The following is a 22,948-nucleotide window of genomic DNA, read 5'->3' as shown; positions in this document are numbered from 1 at the left end:
TCATTATTAGCAGGTATGCGCCTTGACCAGCACTAGGGTCTGCTGAGTCGATGGCATTATAAAAAGCCACACTCTAGCTGGAGGCAGCATGGCCTTCAGGTCTGCTCTGCTTCTGTGTAGAGTGAGAGGCCGGACGACAAGGCACTATTGAGTCAGGCCATTCAGACAGCTGCTACCGCTACCTATCCTCCCCCATCCCTCGTAATCCCCTCTCCCCAGAAAACAGCTGACACATAGTTCCAGGCCTGTGGCCAAGAAGAGAAGAGAAAGGAAATAACGGCATTAGCAGCTACCATTTCTGCTGCACCTACTATGTGCCAGGCATTGCACTGGTGGCTTACATATGTGACCTTTTCATCTTTACAGTAACCTAGGGATGCAGTTGTTATCACTCCCACATTATGAATGAGGAAAAACACTGATGGTATTTGAGCAATACACCAAAGGTTTGGGACCATCACTGACGTTTCCAACTCCCAGAAAAAGGGCCAGCTCTGCACACAAACCCTTTCCCAACTCTAACCTCTGACATCACCACCTCTGTTGCTCTGGACTATGAGCCACCACCGCTGCATTTCTGAAGAGTCACCTGCATCTTTCCCTTGGGCTTCATGAAGGTCTGAGATCCCATAACACACTCACCCCTCCTTTACCCTCTTTTTCCTTCTTTTCCTGAAGTTAAAGAAAGCTCAGACAGAAGAGCTATGAAAAAGGATGAGCTGTGGTACAACTTAGGAAAAAACTGATTTTTTATCCCACAACAGTCAGTCTCTGATGTTCTTATTTTTAGAAGACACAACCTGAAAACTTCAGATTCAAAGTGTAAAGATACTGTCATTCACGTCGAAATGGTTAGGCAAAAACAAAGAAAACCCACGCACAAGGAAAGCAAATTTGGCAAAATATTCATTGTTAACTACAAGTAGTAGGAATATACAAGTGTTCGCTGTATTATCCTTTCAACTTTTCTGTATACTTAACATTTTCATAATAAAAAATTAGGTTTTAATTGCTTCCCTAACTCGCTGGTTTCTAAATATACAACCAAAGCCTAAAACAGATATTTTCATTACACAGATCATCATTAACTTTTTATTTTCTAAAGTAAGGTCTTCTGGAAAGGCTCTAACTAAACCAAACTCAAATCTGCAATAACAACTTTCTTTGGCTCTAGGGGTGTTTTTCCCCTTGATGGAGAGAGAAGCCGACTGGCACTTAAACCAACAAAGGATTTTTTCCCCTAAACTGTTATTCACACAGGATGGAAGAACTTGTTTACTTTAATTTTTTGTGGGAACAGAGGACAGATGGGATTTAAAGCTTGTGGCACTGTTTATTAATAGCTGGGCTTTAATTCCCCTAGGCTGGCGTCTCAACCCCTCATCACCCAGCACTGGGCACCGTGACGCTTTCCATGTGATAGGTGCTCAAAAGATGCCTGTTGCTGACAATGGCGGTAAGTTGGAAGGAAAAAAACTGTGAATCATTCTTCCTCTGGCTGCCCAACCTCAGAGCTGGCAACTTTAGCTTCAATCAGACCAGGAGTATGACAAAGGCTAGGGTGGCTAGGGGATTAGGCTCCAAAAACGCACAGACACTTACCTCCCAGAGTTGACTCCTTTCATGTGGTCTGTGTAAATATAGATATCGGGTATAAACTTGTTGAGGATGCTCCTTGCAGAATCCACAATCCTGTTTGCCATCTGAGGTGATACGCGTACTGAATACCTGCAACCTGGAGTTAAGGGTGTCATTCTGCTTGGACTCCACAACAGAGAAAAGTCAGTCATAAAGCTAGCGAGTATTTGTAGAACTGTCATAACAAACTGGGACTTCTAATCCATTCTATTCTCCACCTGTATTTAATTACTTAACTTTGTAGTACCATAACTTAATTTTTACATTATTCTTTTTATTTATTATTATTGTATTATTATATAATTTTTTGTATTGTTATAAAAAGCCCTCGGTGAAAAACATCTAAACAATATAGACACTTGGAAAGTATAAAATAAAAGCTGTCAACCCTGCTCTAGACTGCCTACCCATCCCTCCTCCCCTAGAAATGGTTCACCTCAATTTTGGAACAAGTAAAGGCAATTGCCCCCCTGTAGGGCATGAGCCAGGCTCCCTCTGAAGTATTCTCTGACCATCCCCACTGTTGTAACCATTGAGTCTTTCTCTTAGGAGCCTAAGGCCAGAACAGACACCACACTGGGACTGACCTGGGCCCCTGTGTGACCCAATCCACCCCCTGGTAGGCTGACAGGAAAGGCAGAAAAACATTAGTGAAAGAGCATGGTGGGGCTGTTTATAAAGGTATAAACAGGTTTTTGTGTTTAACTTAAGAGCCTACTTTCAGTTACTTAAGTGTTGATGATTCTATTTATGGATGATACAGGCTCCTCACAACTGCTACCCTGTGGTCAGAATATTAGTAATTAGCACTTTTACAACAGGGCACCCTCAGAAAGGAAAGGAGAAAGATATTAGCAACTCAAATGAAAAGGCTGGTGCTTGAGAAAGTGGAAACTATTACCTAAAATTAGACTTTGTTACAGAGACTGGCTCTCTCCAATTCCACCTACCAAATAAAAAGTAAGTATGTACTAAGCACTTCCGATGTTCACTGTATGGTCAAGGGGCAGCTGCGTATGTGGGACGAGGGGCTACCAAAAACAGAGAAGTAACAACATGTGATCTTCCCACTACTCTGACCCAAACCCCATGCAGCAAGTCCAACAGGGAAAACAAGGTGTGTAGTCTGCCCAGCCTCGCCCAAGTGTTCGAAAATTCCTGTCAATAACACATTTAATTTTCATTTGAGCTGCAGAAGCAATATGCTCAGAGACTGAGCAAAGAATTTGACTGGCATCTGGCTCCCCTTTCTGACCCATCCTGAACATCCACAAAAGATCCAGCTTCCTCATGCTAGGGAGAATCTCCCAGTAACTCCGGGCCCTCCCAGATCTTGAGATTGGACCCCCTAGTCTGCTCGGTGTTCATCCCCAAACCGACACTACCACCCCCAGCTCCACCAACCAAAGTGTTCAAAGCCTTCGGCCTGATCTGCCTGCCTTCATTCTTCAACCCAGAGTTCCCCCCTCTCCTGAAATCCTCCGGGCAGCACCGACTGTGGCCTGCACTTGAACTTACCACACGTCTCCCTTCGTATACACTCATGCTGTCCTTGCTCTTCGATGAGACCGCACACTCCATAAGGAAAGGGGCTCTACTTCTGTATCCCTCACAAGTCTCTAATACACTACTTTTGTACTCAGAAATGCTCGATAAATATTTGACTTGACTCAAAGGACAAACCCGAAATGAGGAAAGAGCAAAGAGGGATTTTTCAATACACACACAGAGCCCAGTTACATCACCACCTCTTCTGTCCAGAATGTACTTTTGACCACAGGCAGCTTAGACAAACAGTCCCAGGTCTCATACCCTTCGGACCAGGAGGGTGCTATCCTTCTGAGGTCTGAAGCTGCCCACCCTGTGTGGGAAAATACAGATGTCGTTATCCTGACACATAAGCCCACAGCATTCATGTCTTCCAAAGTTCTTTCAGGTACATGATCATCTTATTTTATGCTCACGGTTACCCTGAGGCAAGGGCCACATATTCTTGGTTCCAGGGCTCACACTTAGGACAGCTGGGTCACGGAACTAAGATTCAAAATTAAACAGATCCGAATTCCCAGAGACAACCTTCTTCCCCCACCCTTCCAGGGATGTGGAAACCAGGTGGCTAACAACAGTGCTAATGAGGGCCAGTGGAAGCATATACTAGAATTCAGGCAGTGGAGTAAAGAAGGAAAGGGACTTTAAAGCCGGCTGCATCCCAGAGTCATTATGGAGCTATCTGGCTTGGTGTGGAGGCCCTACCATGATTGGCTAAGGGTTCTAGAATCAGATTATCTGTGTTAAGTGTCAGCTCCAGCAAACTGCATCATTCTGGGACTAATGTGCTATTCTTGGTGCCTCTACCTCTTCACCAGTAAGAAAAGGATAATCATAATACTCTCCTCACAGGGTCTGGAGGCTCAAATGAAGTAATGCGCGTAAAGTTCTCAGCGGTGCCTGGTGTGTGGTCGGAGCCCAGTGGATGTCAACTATTGCTTTTCCTACTGGTAGTCCAAGATTCAAATCCCAAAGCAGAGGTTCTTTCCTCTCAGGAGTAAGAGTCCTCTCTGAGAATCTAATGAAAGCTATGAACACTCTCTCAAGAAACACGTGAACACATAATTTTGCAGACAATTTGGGGGGATGGTGAATGTCCTGAAGGCCATTTATGAGTACCACGCTGAGAACTCATATCCAAGAAACACAAGTTCATGGCTACAGCCCACATGGAACTCCTGCCCTTCACCCTCCCTGGTGTTACAAGTCGGAGAAAGCTAAGGTGTGTGTGTGTGTGTGTGTGTGTGTGTACAAAGAAAGAGACTGATTCTCTAAGTATCTTCCCTATAGTTAGAGAAAGGAAACCAGATTGTCCAACAAATTCTACCTCACGCCCCTCTTCTGCCTCTACTCTAGCTTCTTCACTTAACTCTTATGTACCCAGTCATGAACTACTGGGACAGCATCACAAAACTAAAACACAGTGTTCCTTTCTCTCTCAGGCAGGGGGAGAATGAGAGTGGGTGGCAGTAAATAAAAGGCAACCACACTGTCCAGTCACAGCTGCTGGCAGGAACACCAGCTCCCTCCCAATCCCTGGCCAATCAGTCAGAGAGATGCACTCTGCTGCGGTGGGTGGGCTGGGGGGTTGGGGTGGGGGTTGGAAGGGGGCAGCGGGGAGCCCAGTTAAAACCACAAACACACACCGGAGAGCGGCGCTAGTTCTCCCAGCTCCCAGGGCTCCCAGCTTGAGCCCTCCTATGGGGAATACAATCTCCAAGCTCAGCCCAACCATTAACCGGCCTTGCAAGTAACAAACCACAAAACCAGCTAAAGCTTTTTCCAAAGGCAGCTTTTTTTTTCCCAGGCTCCAAAGCTGGCCAAGAAGATGATCTCAATTCAAACCCACACTCCTTTGAGGTGTTCGAGAAACAGGAAGCTTTGCAGACCAGTGGCTGGAACGTTTGGTTTGTAGACAGGGATCTGGGCAAGGGCGCTGTGTCAACTCTCCTGGGGAGTTCAGAGGAAGGCTCTAGAGTCGGGGCTGTATCGGGCAGCGTTCAGGTGTCCTACCCCCGGCCTCAAGGAAGGTGAGGGGCTTGGGACCTCACTGGCATCCTTCTGGCTCAGAGTCTACACAGGGAAGGCTCGAAGAACACGAGAGAGAAGCCGGGGAGGAACAATGTTGCCACCCCAGGTGCCCGGGGCATAACAGCTCTCTCAGCTTTTATGTAAAACACTGTACAACCCCGTTTCCCGTCGTCTTCATCAAAGGCTTCAAAACTCTCACAAGGCTTTTGCACCCAGTATAGCGAGTACAGGTGGGATCCCACTGTAACTGCCTCTGTGAAACCCATGTTGTTACCACAGGACTGTGGTAAACAAACAGAACACATGCTGGAAATCACATTTCCAAACTAGAGAGAATGGATTCCAAGCAGAGTTCACTGCCACAACGTAGCATTGAGGAAACAAATCTCAAAAGAGAAAAAACAAACCGAAATAGTCCTGAGAGTGTGTAGGAACTCCGTGTACAAGGCTATTAACCCATTAACCACAGCATTTTTGGCAACAGTGAAAAACAGAAGACACCCCAATGGTCATCAACAGGTTTTAATTTGGAATTCTTTACATAGTGAAATACAATGTTAATGAGAATGAGGTTGAGCTATAAGTAACTGACACGGGTCAAGCAGAACAGGCATATTAAAAAAAAAAAAAAAACCCCACCTACTCACATCACATTTCCATTTCTCTATAACCTGTTTCTACCGCCTCTGAATCGGAGAACTTGAGAGTTGAACATCACCTTGGGTCATCAATGGAAGTATCCATCAACCTGGGGGCTCCCCAGGACAGGAGCCATTTCTCCCCCATTCTCTCCTCATATACACAGGTCTTGACCCATAATCCATGGAAGAAGCTTTGTTATAAATTCCTCTGTTCTTGATGATGCCTACAAAGAACTTCAGGTAGCACCCCAAGTTTGATCTTTTATCTCATCAATGGCTCTCTCTGCCCACGGTATGCCCCCATGCCGTGCCCTCACCACTCACTGTTCAATCTACTCAAGGCCTCTGAAAAGTTAGTCCACTCCATACTTCTTTTCCTCCAAGAAGGACCACCCCAAAACCTCCTGAAAAATACAAAATTTGACTTTAAGCCCCTATCACCCCAAGAAGCATACATCCTGGTCCACCCCACTGTGTCAAATTCCCACCAGGAAAGCCACACCCAACCCCATCCAGCCCCCACCCCACCCCGCCTCTAACACTTGCCCTCACCCAGATCTTGTTGGCACCTAGAATTCTACCACTCTTAATATCTGAAACCCCAAAACACAGTTCCCTAAACATAATTTCTTGTTCTTCTACACAGCACACATATCTACTTCCATTAAACCTGCTAAGGATTCCAAACCCATGACCAGGTGCTTTCTCCAGGCTGGTGAGCCCCTGCTGCATTACTCAGTAAGGAGTGCACTGGCTGTCACTCCAATGCCACGCTCACCAATACGCCCTCTAACCCGTCCTTCTGCATAACCCACTCACCCTGTCAATCCACACCCAGCCCTGGATGAAAATGGCCCTCTTGCCTCCTCTACTTCTCCTTCTAGGCTGCCAACTGCTGCTGGACCCACGGCCATGCAGCTGGCACCATGATAACATTTCGCTTCAGCTGAGCCCTTATTGAAGTCCCACAGCCTTTTTCTTATCTTTAGTTACTATGTCCCTATGGGCACCCCACCCCCAATAGTGGCCCCTATGACACTGTGACGGCACATCTTTACCACCCCTGTTACATTCCCTTATCATACCCGTGCTGATCCCCTTATCCTAGAACCCACCCTAACTCAGTAAAATTGAAAACTCCTCCCACTGGCTTCCAATCATCGTCAGACTGCTCCATCCTTACCATATACCTGCCATTTTCAATCCATCCCCTCTCAAAGAATAATAAAAATAACAGCAGCCACAACTTACCAAACACTTACTTATATACCACCCCAGTGTCTTGTATCATACATCTATTACCTCATTTAACCTTCTTTACAGCCCCATACAGTAGTTGTAAGCGGGCCCAATGATAAATGTGTCAACCAAGGCTTGGGGCCAAACATCTCCACCAGTGAGTGGCAAAGCCAGTTAGAATCCACATCTGTGTGACTCTAGTACCTGTGCTTTAATCACCTTGTTACCTTGCTTTATCAGTCTCCCTCTCTCATATATAAATCTACTTTACCCAAGCTACAAAAATACTCAAATCATCACCAACCTTTTTGTTAAAAAGGAAGGGAATCTTCTCAATTCTCTTCCTCAAGTCACCACCTTATCTTTCCTTCTATTCTCTTTCTTGTCAAGGTTCTTGAAAGAGTGGCCTCTGCTCTTCACCATTTCCCTCCATCACTCTGCAACCGAGAACTAGTTATCTGGCCTCTGCCTCTACCACCCTCTGGAAAGAGCTCCCAGGGGTATCAGTGGCAGCCTGCTGTGAGTCCCTCAGCTTGCCCCCCATCCTAATGCTGACTCCTCTGAGCCCTTCTAAGGCGCTGACCTGGGTGGGCTTCCAAGAAGCTACATTTTCTTTTTTACCTCTTTTTAGAAAAAAACGATTTGCAATTTATTCATAAACAAAGAGTTAACATCCCTGCTAAACACAGACTTTCCCTCACCAACTTCTCTTCATCAGTCTGTACAGGAAAAGCAGAATAAATGCTTGTCTCTACCAATTTTCAAAAGAATGAGTTGATTTCCAAGCGGGATGAATAAAGGTTTATTTTTTTCAAGTATCATAATAAATTTGTGGATGTAAACTTATTTAATGTGTTTCGATCAACTGTAATTGTTCCTACTGGTGGTTGGATTGTCCCACCTTTGGCTAGTAGGAGCCTCTTCAAGTTGGCTTCTGTGTCTAGTTGACATGACTCTAGTAGCCTTTGACAGCTTCCTTGATTTCTGGGAATTTTGCGAGATATTGTCAAATTCTTAACCATAGGGGTTATACTGTCTCACCTTCCCACCAGCCTTTCAACAGAATAGGATGTCAAACTTCAGTTTTTTACCAGTCTGATTAGTGAGAGATGGTACCTCAGTGTAGTTTAAAAAATTTTTTTTTATTTTTATGTATTTTTTTAAAATGAAATATAGTTATTTGATTTCCTTATTCTCCTCTCAACTCTCTGATTTTCCCTAGTCTTCCTTCCTGGGAGCACTTACTTTGCTTTTGCTTTCAAGTCTTAGTGACCTCTCACGGTTCCACCCTCCTCCCTGCCTTCTACATGGTACCTGACTCCAAATCTTTCATTTCTAGCTCTCCTGGCCCCTCAGTTACAGTTCTACATTCCTAACTTCTAATAAGTCCTTTCTAGACTTATCCACTTACCTACCTGGGACCACCAAACCCAACATGAATAAAACTAAACTTATCTTCACCGCCACCCACGCTGCCACACCCCACTCCAAACATTTGTAGCTTCTATCTGAACAAAATATGTCTATTCAGGTGCATAAGTGAGAAACATCAAAGTCACACTCAAGGATTCCCTGTTCCTCTAGCACAGACCCAGGTGATTGCTGCATCCTATCCATCCTGCCTCTAGGACCTCCATAAACTAGCAGCCCTCACCTGTCCCCCAGCCCCTACCCTCACCGGCTCTCTTTAGGGCATGATAATTCCCCACTATCTTTGCCTCTAAGTGATCGCCATCAGGTGATTAGATGGTTTTTTGTTTGTTTTTTTGTTTTTTTTAACTTGCACCTACCAAAATTTCTACAACGAGCCAAAAATAGCCAAAAGTTCTTTCGGTACCACCAGAGTTATCTGCTTGATGTGCAAATTCTCTCTCCAAAAGAAAATTACTGACTCTGAATGAAGGTCGACTCCTCGGCACAGCCTCCCAGCTTTACAGGCTCCTGCCCCAACTTTTTGTCCCATCTTCTACTACCAAACACCCTTGACCGACCTGCATTCAGGCCACACCACGTTGCCTGCCACTCCCCAGAACCAATGTGCACTGCTCCCTCCACACAGGCCCACATTTCTGCCTGAAGAACTCCGCCTTCTTTGCCCCATTTTACAAGCCTTTATTCTTCAAGGCTCAGTCCAAATGCCCTGTCCTCTCTATAGGAAAAAGCAGAGGTTAAAAGCCTGGGCTTTTAACAGGGACAGGGTTCAAATCCCAGCTCTACCATTACTAGCAATGTGACGTGGGAGCAAATTCCTTTTGAAGCCTCAGTTTCCCCATCTACAAAACAGGATGTAAGAGAATTCAAACTCACTTTGAGGCTTAAGAATAAAGTATATAAAATATAAATGTATTAAACTCCACAATCAAAAGACATAGAGTGGCTGAATGAATAAAACAAGACCCAACTACATGCTGTCCACAAGAGACTCACTTTTGATATAAGGACATAAATAGGCTGAAAGTGAAGGCACAGAAAAAGATATTCCATGCAAATGGTAACCAAAGAAGAGCAAGGGTGACTATAGTTACATCAAACAAAATAGACTTTAAGCCAAAAAAGACTTCAAAGTCACTAGAGACAAAGGTTATTATATAACAGTAAAAGGGTCAATTGAACCAGAAGATATAACAGTTATATAAATACATGCACTCAACATCAGACCACCTAAATATATAAAGCAAACATCCACAAATCTGAATGGAGAAATAGACAGCAATGCAATAATAATAAGAGACTTCAGTACCCCACTTTCAATAATGGATAGAACAACCAGAAAGAAAATCAGTACGGAAACAGCAGACTTGAACACTATAAACCAAAGAGAACCAACAGACATATACAGAACATCCAGCCACCAGTAGCAGAATACACATTCTTCTCAAGCACACGTGGAACATTCTCCAGGATCACATGGTAGGTCATAGAACAAAGTCTCAATAAACTTAAGAAGGGTGAAATCACCACAAGTATCTTTTCTAACCACAATGGAATGAAACTAGATATCAATAACAGCAAGAAAATGGGAAAATTCAAATACATGAAAATTAGAAACATGCTTCTGAACAAATATTGGGTCAAAGAAATCAAAAAGGGAAATTAGAACATATCTTGAGACAAATGAAAACAGAACAAACCAAAATTTATGAAATGCAACAAAAGGAATACTAAGAAGGAATTTTATAGTGATAAGTGCTTACATTCTTTCTACAAAAGAAGAAAGATCTCAAATAAACAGCCTAACTTTACACTAGAAAAAGAAGAAACCACATTCAAAGTTAGCAGAAGATCAGAGTAGATATAAATAAAACAGAAAAACGATAGGAAAAAAATCAACAAAACAGCTGATTTTCTGAAAAGATAAACAAAACTGACAAATCTTTAGCTAGACTAAGAGAAGACTCAAATAAGTAAAATCAGAAATGAAAGGAAACATTACAACTGATGCCACAGAAATTTAAAAAGATCACAAGGGACTATTATGAATGATTACATGCCAACAAATTGGACAACCTAGAAGAAATGAATAAACCTAATACCTATCAAGTCTGAATCAAGAACACAGAGCCTGAACAGACCAATTACATGTAAGGAGACTAAATCAGTAATCAAAAACTTCCCAACAAAGAAAAGCCCAGAACCAGATGGCTTCAGCAGATGAATCCACTGGTGAATTCTGCCAAACATTTAAAGAAGAATTAACATCAATCCTTCAACTTCTAAAAAATCAAACAGGAAAAACTTCCAAACTCATTTTGCAAAACCAGCATCACCAAAGCCAGACAAAGACAATACAAGAAAAGAAAACTATAGGCCAACATCTCTGATGAACATGGATGCAAAAAACCTCAACAAATATTATCAAACTGAATTCAACAGCACATTAAAAGGATCATACAACATGATAGACTGGCACTTATCCCTGGGATGCAACAATGGTTCAACAAATGCAAATCAATCAATGTGATACACCACATTAACAGAATGAAGGATAAGAATTACATCATTGTCTCAATAGTTGCAGAAAAAGCATTTGACAAAATTTAACATTCTTTCATGATAAAAACTCTCAACAGGGGCTTCCCTGCTGGCGCAGTGGTTGAGGGTCCACCTGCCGATGCAGGGGACGCGGGTTCGTGCCCCGGTCCGGGAGGATCCCACATGCCGCGGAGCAGCTGGGCGCGTGAGCCATGGTGCTGGGCCTGCGCGTCTGGAGCCTGTGCTCCGCAACGGGAGAGGCCACAGCAGTGAGAGGCCTGCATACCGCAAAAAAAAAAAAAAAAAAAAAAAAAAACTCTCAACAAATTAAGCATGGAAGAAACTTACCTCAACACAATAAAGACCATATATGAAAAGCCCAAAGCTAACATCATCTTTAATGGTGAAAAACTGAAAGTTTTTCCTATAAGATTTAGAACAAAGCAAGGATTCCCACTCTTGCCACTCCTACTCAACATAGTACTAGAAGTCCTAGCCAGAGTAATTTGGCAAGAAAAAGAAAGAAAAGGCATCCGAACTGGAAAGGAAAAAGTAAAATTATCTGTTTGCAGATGACATTATCTTATATGTAGAAACCCTAAAGAATGGATCAAAAAAAAAAAGAAAAATTATTAGAACTAATAAATGAATTCAATAAAGTTGCAGGATACAAAATCAACATACAAAAATCAGTTGCATTTCTACACACTAACAACAAACTACCTGCAAAGACAATCAAGGAAACAATCCTATTTACAATAGCATTAAAAAGAACCTAGGGCTTCCCTGGTGGCGCAGTGGTTGAGAGTCCGCCTGCCAACGCAGGGGACGCGGGTTCGTGCCCCGGTCCGGGAAGATCCCATATGCCACGGAGCGGCTGGGCCTGTGAGCCATGGCCGCTGAGCCTGAGCGTCCGGAGCCTGTGCTCCGCAACAGGAGAGGCCACAACAGTGAGAAGCCCGCGTATCGCAACAAAAATAAATAAATAAATAAATAAATAAATGTGCTGTGTCCCTTAAAAAAAAAAAAAAAAGAACCTAAACACTTAGGAATAAACTTCACCAAGGAAGCTAAAGACTTATACACTGAAAACTATAAAACACTGATGAAAGACATTTTAAGACTTTTTAAATGGAAAGACAGTCCATGTTCATGGGTTGGAAGCATTATTGTTAAAATGTCCATATTTTCCAAAGCAATCTGCAGATTCAATGCAATCCCTATCAAAATCCCAATGTTCTTTTTAATAAAAATAGAAAAAAACAATCCTAAAATTTACAAGAAACCAAAAAGGACTCCAAATAGCCAAAGCAATTTTGAGCAAGAAGAATAAAGCTGGAGGCATCAGAGGTCCTGATTTCAAAATATATTACAAAGCTACAAAAATCAAAACAGCATGTCATTGGCATAAAAACAGACATATAGACAAATAGAACAGAACAGAGAGCCCAGAAATAAACCTACGCATATCTGGTCACCTGATCTTCAACTAGGATGACAAGAATACACAATGGGGAAAGGATATTCTCTTCAATAAACAGTGTAGGGAAAACTGGATACCTACATGCAAAAGAATGAAACTGGACTCATCTTACACCACATACAAAGATGGACTCAAAATGGACTAAAGACAAACATAAGACTTGAAACTGTAAAACTAGAAGAAAACATAGTGGGGAAGCTTTTTAGCTTTGGCAATGATTTCTTGAATACCAAAACACAGGCAAAAGAAACAACAAAGTGAAAAGGCAACCTATGTAATGAGAGAAAATGTCTGAAATTCATATATATGATTAATACCCAAATATAAGACACTCATACAACTTAGTAGCAAAATAAACAAACAACCCAATTTTAAAATGGGCAAAAGATCTGAATAGACATTTCTCCCAAAAAGACATACAAATGGCCAACAGGAACATGGAAAGGTACTCAACAATCACTAATCACCAGGGAACTACAAATCAAAACCATACTGAGATATCACCTCACCCCATTAGGACGGCTATTATCAAAAAATAAATAAATAAATAACAGGTGTTGGTGAGAAAAGGGAATCCTTGTATACTGTTAGTGGGAATATAGGTTAGTGTAGCCACTATGGAAAACAGTATGGCGATTCCTTGAGAAATTAAAAATAGAACTAACCATTTGATCCAGCAATCCCACTTCTGGATGTATATCTAAAGGAATTGAAATCAGGATCTCAAAGAAATATACACACATTTCTATACCCTTTTCAGCATTATTCACAATAGCCAAGGCATGAAGGCAACCTACATGTCCATTGTTAAGTGCTTAAGAGTAAGCACTTAATAAATGGCAGATGTTATTCATTATTATTCATTCCTCCCACATCTTCCAGACAAATTTGCTACTCTTTACTCTTAGCTTCCCCAACCCACTGCACATCATCTATATCACTTTACACATTATAGCAGAATTATGTGTTTGTATATTTGTTTCCTTCACCCGACGATGAGCTCTTCTGAGGGAGGAACTGTGACGCACTGGTGGCCCCCAAATCGAAGCCCTCAGGATAGTGTCACATACACTGGAGCTGTTTGCTTAAGTGTTAACTGAAAAAATAAATGAATCAATCAGTCAATCTAGTTATGGTGAGGCAGGTAATAAAATATCCTATCTCAGCCAATAATTATAAATTAATTATTAAGACTTTTCCAAGATTGTTGTCTAAAATGTAAATAACCCTGAGAAGAAGTAAATTGTTATGAGTTACTCTTATCTTAGGGAGGCAAGAAAAAAATAAGAAATCTGAAGCAAATGCAAAGGATACGCCATTCCTCTGATACGTTTGATCTTTCCTGGATCTGTGAGCTGAATGGGCTTCAGGACCTTCCTTACAGGACATGAGAAAAACACTTCGCCTCCTCCTCCAGGGAGCATTCCCCGTCGCACAATCTGCACCAAGTGAGAAAGAAGAGGTGAGGGTTCAGTAGAGTGGATGACACCCAACCTGGCTGGTTTACACCAAGAATGAAAACCACCATTAGAAAGCAGCAAGCTCTTTCATACACAACTTGTCAATCCCTTCAAGATGAATAGCACCTGATGTTAGCTCCACTGGGGCATGTGCTAAACAAGGACACCGCGTGGTATGTCGGAAAGAGCAGTGGACACAGAGCCTGCATGGCCCAGTCAAAGCCAGACAGGTCACTTCACCACCAGAACCTGTTTGTTCAACCTTAAAATGAGGGACTGGCCTAGTTCATCAACTTATCCCACTTCTTAACCATCAGGAACCCTTTTCTCCTTCTCTGGAATTAACTGATCTATCAAAACTCTACATTATTAAATAAAAATGAAGTCATTTTCCTTGTTTAAAAACATCATTTTAAAAAATAGAGATGCTAAACAGCTTAAGATATCCAGTGTTATCACATTGGATTGATGTAATTCCCTTAAATAGCAAACAAACAGATGCTTAAATTACTTCGACTAAGTTTTGAAAGTAACGTACTAAAAATTCTCAGGAACATTCACGTTGGGAGGCTCCGGACACAAATTAAGATAAATGATCTAGATCAGAGAGGCAGCATGGTCAGAATCCTGGCTCTACTACTTATTAGCTGAGTTGTTATGAGCCAAGGAGTTAATACATGTAGAATGCTTACAACATCGCCTACCATGAAGTAAGTGCAGTATAACTGCTGGCTACTCCTGTCATTACTAAAGGGTCCCTTTCAGCTCAAAGTCTGCAATGTTTGGTTCATGAATCCTGTGGGACTTCTAATAAATGGCGACTGCAAATGTGCCACACACACGTGAGGCATATAGCTCTTCCAATGAGTTGGTAAGAAAATCTTTCACATTGATATATACCACTAACAATTGTACATTCTTACCTTTAACTCAAACGATTCACCATCAATCCCAAACTGTTTCAATAGAGGGAGCGCTGTTGCCTTAAGAACATCAACCTGTAGAATTATTTCAGAAAAAAAAAAAGCTTAGTTAAACCTTGAGAGATGGAAAGAAGAAAGAGCCCGCGAAGGAGGGGACGGCTTAGCCTCCAGGTAGATGAAGCAGTCTAGTAAAGAGAAAAGAGGCTGGCTTACAACTGAGGGTGTGGGCCGGCTCTGCTCCCGAGTATAGACTGTGACTTTATAAGCCACTGGCTCCTGTGGGCCCCTTTTCCACATTTACAATATCATACACCTACCTTATGAGTCATCATGAGCATCACGTGCATCAGGCAAAAAGCACCAAGAAACTGCTGGGCTCATACAGAAAACAGAGACCTGTGCTCAGTCTTAATAGGTATAAACACTACGCAAGAAAATCACCTGTTTTAGTATTCTTTTTCCAACATGACTGTTTAATGTTTAGAGCTGGTGGCACTCGAGACTAAAGCAAATCAAATGAACTATTCAACCTAAGAGTCCTACCTAAGAATCCTGCTGACACCCACCACAAAGGTATTTAAAGGTGGTGATTCTACAAGGCAGTGAGGGCCTCGGGGGAAGGACAGCCTCAAACTGCATGAAGCAACACAAACCCCAAAGTGCAATGACAGCATCCACAGTTGATGACAAGACAGTGCCAAGTGTAACTGTTATCTCCTCCTCAATTAAAACCCCTTCTTGTTCATTTGTGGATTGCTCATAGAGGAGAAGGTGACATTCAAATCAATGGCAACGTGCGAAAGAACAGCAATCCCTTGCTTGTTCCCAATGGAACAAGAGATGTTTCTCGGCCCTGCGGGGGCTGACTCTATAGCAGGAGGCGCTGAGGGCACAAGCGGCCCAAGCAGAGGCTGCAGGGAAAAGCCCTGATCCTGGCCCAGGCTCTGTCTCCAGTTAGCTGCGTGGCCTCAAACAAGAAAATCTCAACTGTCTAAATTTCCTTGTCTCTAAGGTAAGGAGCTCAGCCTGCCTGTCTCCGAGTTGCTACCAACTCTAATGTGCTAAGGGTCAATAGAACGATACTCCAGCAAGGCTTTACAGCAGAGAATGCGCCCCAGCTAAATATTCTCATATCAGAAAATTAACCAGAGGTAGCAATGACCTATGAAGCCTAGGAACATGTTCAGCATGGATGAGGTGGGGCAGAAGCAGTTACTGGGAAAATTCATTAAAGATGAGCTGAGCTCATTTCAATTAAATATTAAAGCTACACACACCCACAAACTTAAAATATGCATTTGGGATTGCCAGAACCAAGATGAATCAGTCTAGGCTAGTGTTAAGGGCAGCTGGGGAGAAGGCCAAGCCAGATTCTGGAAAACGTGAGGGCTGCAAGAATGCAGGGCACTCTTGCCCACATGACTCCTGGAACTAGGCAGCCTCCAGCTCTCTTGGGGAAGAGAAGCGCAAGAGAACAGAGTATCCCTGGAGCCATAAAGGATGAGGTCAAATTGACTCTGAGGGTCAGCCAGGAGCCCAAGTGTAACTCCAGATGTGGTCCTGTCTCCTAAGTCACTCTCCATCTGACGTGGAAGGCAGGCAACTCGGTTCAGTGTGACAATGGCTGGAAAAGCAGTTGTGGGCTGAAGCCCCACTCTGCCTCTTACCAGCTCTGAGACCTGGACATTACCTCCCCAAGGCCTTGGCTTCCTGCTGTATAAAGAGGGGCTGGACTGGACAAGTTCCACAGCCTCCCCTGGCTCCACACACTGGTTCTAGCAGGGCGAGGGTGGTCTGTAGGTTTTGCTTAACGGAAACTGGGCTGTGCTCAGAGAGGAAAGGCAGAAGTCTGACCCAAGTAGAAGCTCAGGGCAAAGATGTCACCCTTACAGTCCAGTCAGTCAATCAACAGGTAGAAATATGATCAGGCCGCACCAAATAGAAAAAGGGAAGCAACCTGCTCTTCAGTTCCCTGTCTGAAACAGTGATAAGAACACCCACCTCCCCTCACAAATCAAATAAATATGGATACAGACGTTAAGTACACCTAGAACAGTGCCCAGCACACAGTAGACTTCTTGACCCTTTCAGGACAGTACTAAAAAAGAATGGACTCTTCGCACACCAATTGGCCAGCTGTTGGCACCAGTAAATATCTACTGGGGGCTCTAATATCAAATCACCGAGATTCAAAGGAGACCTCCTAGAAGTTTTCTTCTCAAAATTTCTCCCCATTTCCTATCTTTTTGCCTCCAAGGAAAAATGTCCCTACCCCTTTATACGGCACATCCCATCGCTGCCGCTTTCAACTCTCATCCTTGTTGGATGTCTGCAGAGCTACCCTTATTAAATCCCCCTACCCTTTTTTTCTTTTTTTTTTTGCGGTACGCGGGCCTCTCACTGTTGCGGCCTCTCCCATTGCGGAGCACAGGCTCCGGATGCGCAGGCTCAGCGGCCATGGCTCACGGGCCCAGCCGCTCCGCGGCACGTGGGATCTTCCCAGACCGGGGCACGAACCCGTGTCCCCTGCATCGGCAGGCGGACTCTCAACCACTGCGCCACCAGGGAAGCCCCCCCTACCCTTTTTATTTCAACTCTTTCCTTCTCCATTACACCTTCGCCTCAGCCTACAAACAAGTTCAAGTTTTGTTCGTTTAAAAATTCCCAACCTCAGCTCTTAAGGAATCATCCTATCTAACTTCTGGAAGAATCTCCTAACCTTCCATGGTTCTATTTCCTACTCATTCTGAACCTGTGCCTGCCCTTGCATTCCAATGACACTGCTCTCTCAAAGGTCAATAAAACTTCTCACTGCTGAATCTCCCTGCCCAATTCCAACTCAAATCCTGCAAAGATTGACTCTTGGATCATCCCTGGCTTCTCAGAATTCAACTCCTGCTTGGCTTCTCCAAATACTTCTATCTCCACAGTCACTGTCTGCAGCTCCTGTTCCCCCAACTGACACCTTACACACTCATTCATCTTCTTTATTATTCTCAGTCCCTGGAACCATGGGGCCAAAATTCTACTGCCCACAGAGGCCAAAAAGGGAAGGTAAATGAATGATGAGGTCAGCTAAGACCTGTATCCAGCTGAAGATCTCATGCCTCATCCAAAGAGGGCAGGTGCTCCTCAGCTCCAACAGATGGCTGTCGTGGAGAAATAGCCATCCAGCACTGCCACACCAACCTACTACCATGTAAACTCTGGGGTTTCAAACATGAACAACCAATTCAGATACACACACCACCACCACTACCAGCACACTGTACAGGCCAAAGGAAAAACACCTGTCAGATTAACTGAGCCAAAAAGCCACCAGTGTGCAGCCTCGGCACTGGTCAATCTCAGTCTCCTAGGGAGTGAAATGTCAGTAGGTAAGATCCTGATGACCTATCTCTGAGGCTCCAGACAATAATTTCCAACTTTCAACTGGACATCCCCTACGGATGTCCCACCAATATCTCAGGAAACAGGACTAAAATCAAACACATCATCCATCACCCCACCACAATTTTCCTCTTTCTGATCACTATCCTTCAAGTCAACCAGGACAGAAATCATGGAGTTATTTATGATCCCTTCCTCCTATCCCATCTCCAATTAGTTATATAGTTATGAAGTCCCTCCCTCCACACTGCCCTTCATATCTGTCCCTACCCTTCCACTTTCTTCTGCATAATGTTCAAATTAGTTGGCACCTCTGCAATTCATCCTTCTCTCAACCTCCATAGTTATCTTCCTAAAACCATGACTGACTCTGGGGCTTCCCTTCCTCCAGAAAGCCCTCCCTAGCCCTTAGCACTTTGCTTGTGCTTCTACCAGAGCCCAGAGGTATTCAGCCTTGCAGCCTCCCTAGCTGTGTTCACAGCTGTCCACCCCATGAGACCACGTTCCCTACGGACAGAACTCATCATATTCATCCTTGTGTGCAGACAGTAGATGTGGACATAAACTGATGGGGGAACCACACATTAAAGAGAAAGTTCAAAATGAAGAAGCCACAGGTTGAAGAAGTTACTCTTTATCTGGGATTAGATGTATTTATTTTATCCTGGGCTGGAGCCAGGTACTAACCAAGGTCATTTTAGTCATGCAGCTAGCAAAAGCAGAAAGTCCTGTGGCATGTGAAAACAAACAAACAAAAAAAATTTTTAATACTCTGCAAAAAAAAGAATTAAGTACCCTTTCTAGGGAATTCATCAATTAATCTTTGTCACTGTTAATATGTAAATTTTAATACTGCCAGTGATAAAAGCTTTTAAGATCACTGGCAATTACAGAAAGAGAACAAAACTGGGACACACAGTGCCAGCGTCTCCTGTCTGCTTCAGGGCCTTTTGCCAACATTCAAGGCACCTTCCCCTTCCCATCCCAATTGGAAATGGTAGAGATCTCCTCTCATACTTTTAACTGAAGGACCCATTTCCTAGAATCTTCTGGAAAAAAGCAATCATTTGAAATTACTTTAAAATTCTAAACAGTTTATGCAACATTCCTATACAGCTAAGAATTTCAGATCTTGCACTGTACTCAGGATCCTGAGAAGAGTTTATGCACCTGAATTCAAGAATTGGGGAATAATTCTCTTAATGCCTAAGAACATATTAACTGTGTTTATACCCTAGTTAGTGCCCTGGTAAATACCAGCAGTCTCCACTTTAGGGCTAACTGCACCACCTAATTGGACTTCCCTGGTTAGGGAAGCCACACACTTTACATTCTGCCTCAGAAGCCACCCCTTCAGTGGTTTTGGTCCAATGTCTGCAGAGGTGAAGATAAGCATCCTCAGTGGGAACTTCACATCACGGCCCTCAGCTTGAAGACAGCTTCTCTGAACAGCAGAGCAGCCGAAGGGAGGGATCGTTGCCCCACTACGAGAGGCCTAAGGCAGGCCTGCTCTAATCAGTCAATCTCCCTCACCTTCTGCTTCACCCTCCCACACACATACAAAACAAACCCATCCCAGACTGGCATTAAGACAGCTGTGGTAGCCACAATGACTACTCTATCTGTATATTAAGCTATCCTCCCTACACAGGCAGGAAAATTAGCACGCTTAATAAGAAGTATGCTGGTGCCCCAAAACTAGCAACGCTCATATATACCTTCCCTGCCCTCGTGCCCTTTTTCTACACCTGCGGACTCTTCTCAGGAGAAGGAAGTCCTAAAGTGTATGGCTGAAGCCTGAGTCCAGATCATGCTGCAGCAATGCCAAGGAGATGTTATTCTCGGCCTAAAATGTTGGTCTGCTGCCTTCCAACCTCAACCATCATACGACCTTTTGAAAATTCCACTCATGCACTTCAGCCAACAGAGTCATATTTCATGTCAACCACGATGAGACGGCAAGCATCTGTTCTGAAGGTTCTTAGACGTGACAACGAAAGGCACCTTGACGAACATTAACCATCGTGACTGAATGTGGTGATTATGAGTCTGGGCTCATCTCCCTCCTGGAGTGATCAACCTCTAAATTTCTAGGTAAATAACAAAACAAACACTCTCTACAATACGCCTGTGTGTTATCAGGAACTGGTCTCTCAAATGTTGGGTTGTGACAAGAGACAAATAAAACTCACATCTTGGTATGGCCTCATTACTCACCGAAGGGTCCACCTGGTCATTGGTCACTCCTCGCAGAACTATTCTCAGCGGGTGCTTCATAAATGGAGCCAGGCAGAGAAGACTTTCCAGATAATACCCAATGCTGCGAAGGATGCTGCAGTCATGTTCCACAGACCCACCATACAAGAGGCCAGGCTGATAATATAAGGTGGTTCCTTACACCGGAGAAAAGAAAGTCAGCAGGAAAAAAAAACTTAGTGTCACAAAGGCAACGAAGGCAGTAAGTCCCAAGGGGAAAGTCTGGCAAGGGCATCCAAGAGAGTTCAAAATGCCACTCCTAAGAGTCCACATACTTCACTCCAAAAGCTGACTCATTACTCTCAAGCCCCTGTAACAATAATAAACTGTGAGTGTAATTTAATAAACAGTAATAAATTAAACCCCTCCCTGAGCCATCTGAACTGCCAAAGCTGTGGCAGGGCACAGAGGAGATATCCTAACAGGCACCCTAGTCTCCCAACAGCACACTCTCAGACTGTGCTGATGTGGGGTTTACACGTGATGTTCTGAAATCATCATGCCGGCAATCAGCTGCTTCTAGGCCCGGGAAATGAAATTCCCCATATACCACACTCACCAAACAAGGTACCTAGAGAAGGCAAGTACTTTATGGCACTTACTTCCATTAATAGTAGCTATTTTAATTTAATAGTAACAAATGGAAATGGCTAAAATTATTGAACAGCTTTAGTGGAAACTCTTTGTTATCTTTATTTATTCTTTCAAATATTCACATCATCTAAAAAGTTTCTTACTAGGTTTACATATTAGAGGAAGAACCAAATAAAATAGATGATTCAGGGAGTATGAATAAGTGAACACAGTATTTTTGATGTTAATAATCTTTGGCCAATGTCTTCTGGCACAATTTACCAATAAAGAAATTTAACATTAGAGGAAGAACTATGTTTAGTCACCAAAAGAAAAGCAGCTCTGGGCTTCCCTGGTGGCGCAGTGGTTAAGAATCTGCCTACCAATGCAGGGGACACGGGTTCAAGCCCTGGTCCTGGTCCTGGTCCCACATGCCGCGAAGCAACTAAGCCCGTGTGCCACATCTACTGAGCCTGCACTCTAGAGCCCACGAGCCACAACTACTGAGCCCGTGTGCCACAACTACTGAAGCCCGTGCATCTAGAGCCCATGCTCCGCAGCAAGAGAAGCCGCTGCAATGAGAAGCCCACACACCACAACGAAGAGCAGCCCCTGCTCACTGCAACTAGAGAAAGCCCACGTGCAGCAGCAAAGACTCAACACAGTCAAAAATAAATAAAATAAATAAATTAAAAATAAATAAAAAGAACTAAAAACACATTTAAAAAAATCCCTACATTCTTTAAAAAAAAAAGAAAAGAAAAGCAGCTCTTAGGAGTTTCATAAAATAAATATAGGTTTTACTATATTAAAAACCAAAATCCCAACCATCACGATCAGAATCATATTCTGATCAAAGTGGGAAAAACTCTACATCGGTTATTCTAAATACTATTAAAGTCACAAAACAATCTTTCTTTTAGGTCAAAAATCTCTCCTCCCTCCCCCCAGAAAAGACTCTATAACCACTGAACTCTGCAAATCTGTTACGCCTGCAAATTAACCAAATGATAAACTGACCAGATCATCAGAATGAAGGCTTCCCGGGGTGGGGGGAGCGGGGACTGACACATGAGGTGGAAAGAAGCAGGATCATGTAAATGTCTTACTTCTCAACCTAAGTTGCAGAAATGACCAGAAAAGAATAGAACTACCTTCTCTCTGAATCACCAATAAAAATAGCTGAAAAAAATCCCCAGCAGTTTCAAAGTAAACAAGCCAAGGAAGACTAAGGGAATCATAGCTTGCAAAGGGCATCTGATGTTTTATGCCTGAAACCTGCTACAGATCAACAAGTCCCATGGCCACTTATGAAGCCAAGCTTGTCTTCTTTCTTAAGAGAGCCAACACACAGAAAAGTTCAGTTTCCTTTGTTGAATATATGAGCAAAGGCACATAGTAAATGGAGCCAAAGGATGCTTGCCATGATCGTCTAACAATGTAGATAAAAGAGTTTCTAGGGGGCTTCCCTGGTGGCGCAGTGGTTAAGAATCCGCCTGCCAATGCAGGGGACACGGGATTGAACCCTGGTCCAGGAAGATCCCACACGCTGTGGAACAACTAAGCCCATGAGCCACAACTACTGAGTCCGTGTGCCACAACTACTGAAGCCCACGCACCTAGAGCCCCTGCTCCCCAACAAGAGAAGCCACCACAATGAGAAGCCCGCACACCACAACGAAGAGTAGCCCCTGCTCGCCACAACTAAGGAAAGCCCACGTGCAGCAACGAAGACCCAATGCAGCCATAAATTAATTAATTAATTAATTAATTTTATTTTTTTAAAAAAGAGTT

The 22,948-nt window shown here is 43.4% G+C and overlaps 1 protein-coding gene across 4 annotated transcripts in view; it reads right to left on the bottom strand.

The window, feature by feature from the left end:
- LOC137227817 (tyrosine-protein kinase JAK2) overlaps window positions 1-22,948 on the bottom strand; it is a 375,133-nt gene that overhangs the window by 306,945 nt on the left and 45,240 nt on the right. For all 4 annotated transcript variants that reach the window (XM_067744296.1, XM_067744302.1, XM_067744295.1 and 1 more), the window contains 4 exons: window positions 20,543-20,718; window positions 14,936-15,010; window positions 13,867-13,991; window positions 1,603-1,728 (listed from right to left, as the gene is read on the bottom strand). In XM_067744296.1, the coding sequence (XP_067600397.1) occupies window positions 1,603-1,728; window positions 13,867-13,991; window positions 14,936-15,010; window positions 20,543-20,602 (386 nt within the window). In that variant the 5' untranslated portion in view covers window positions 20,603-20,718. The remainder of the gene's footprint in view (window positions 1-1,602; window positions 1,729-13,866; window positions 13,992-14,935; window positions 15,011-20,542; window positions 20,719-22,948) is intronic.

The sequence above is a fragment of the Pseudorca crassidens genome, chromosome 7, assembly GCF_039906515.1.
Source record: "Pseudorca crassidens isolate mPseCra1 chromosome 7, mPseCra1.hap1, whole genome shotgun sequence".
Taxonomy (NCBI): Eukaryota; Metazoa; Chordata; class Mammalia; order Artiodactyla; family Delphinidae; genus Pseudorca; species Pseudorca crassidens.
Note: the sequence above shows the minus strand (reverse complement) of the source record. Positions and strands in the feature narration are given on the sequence as shown.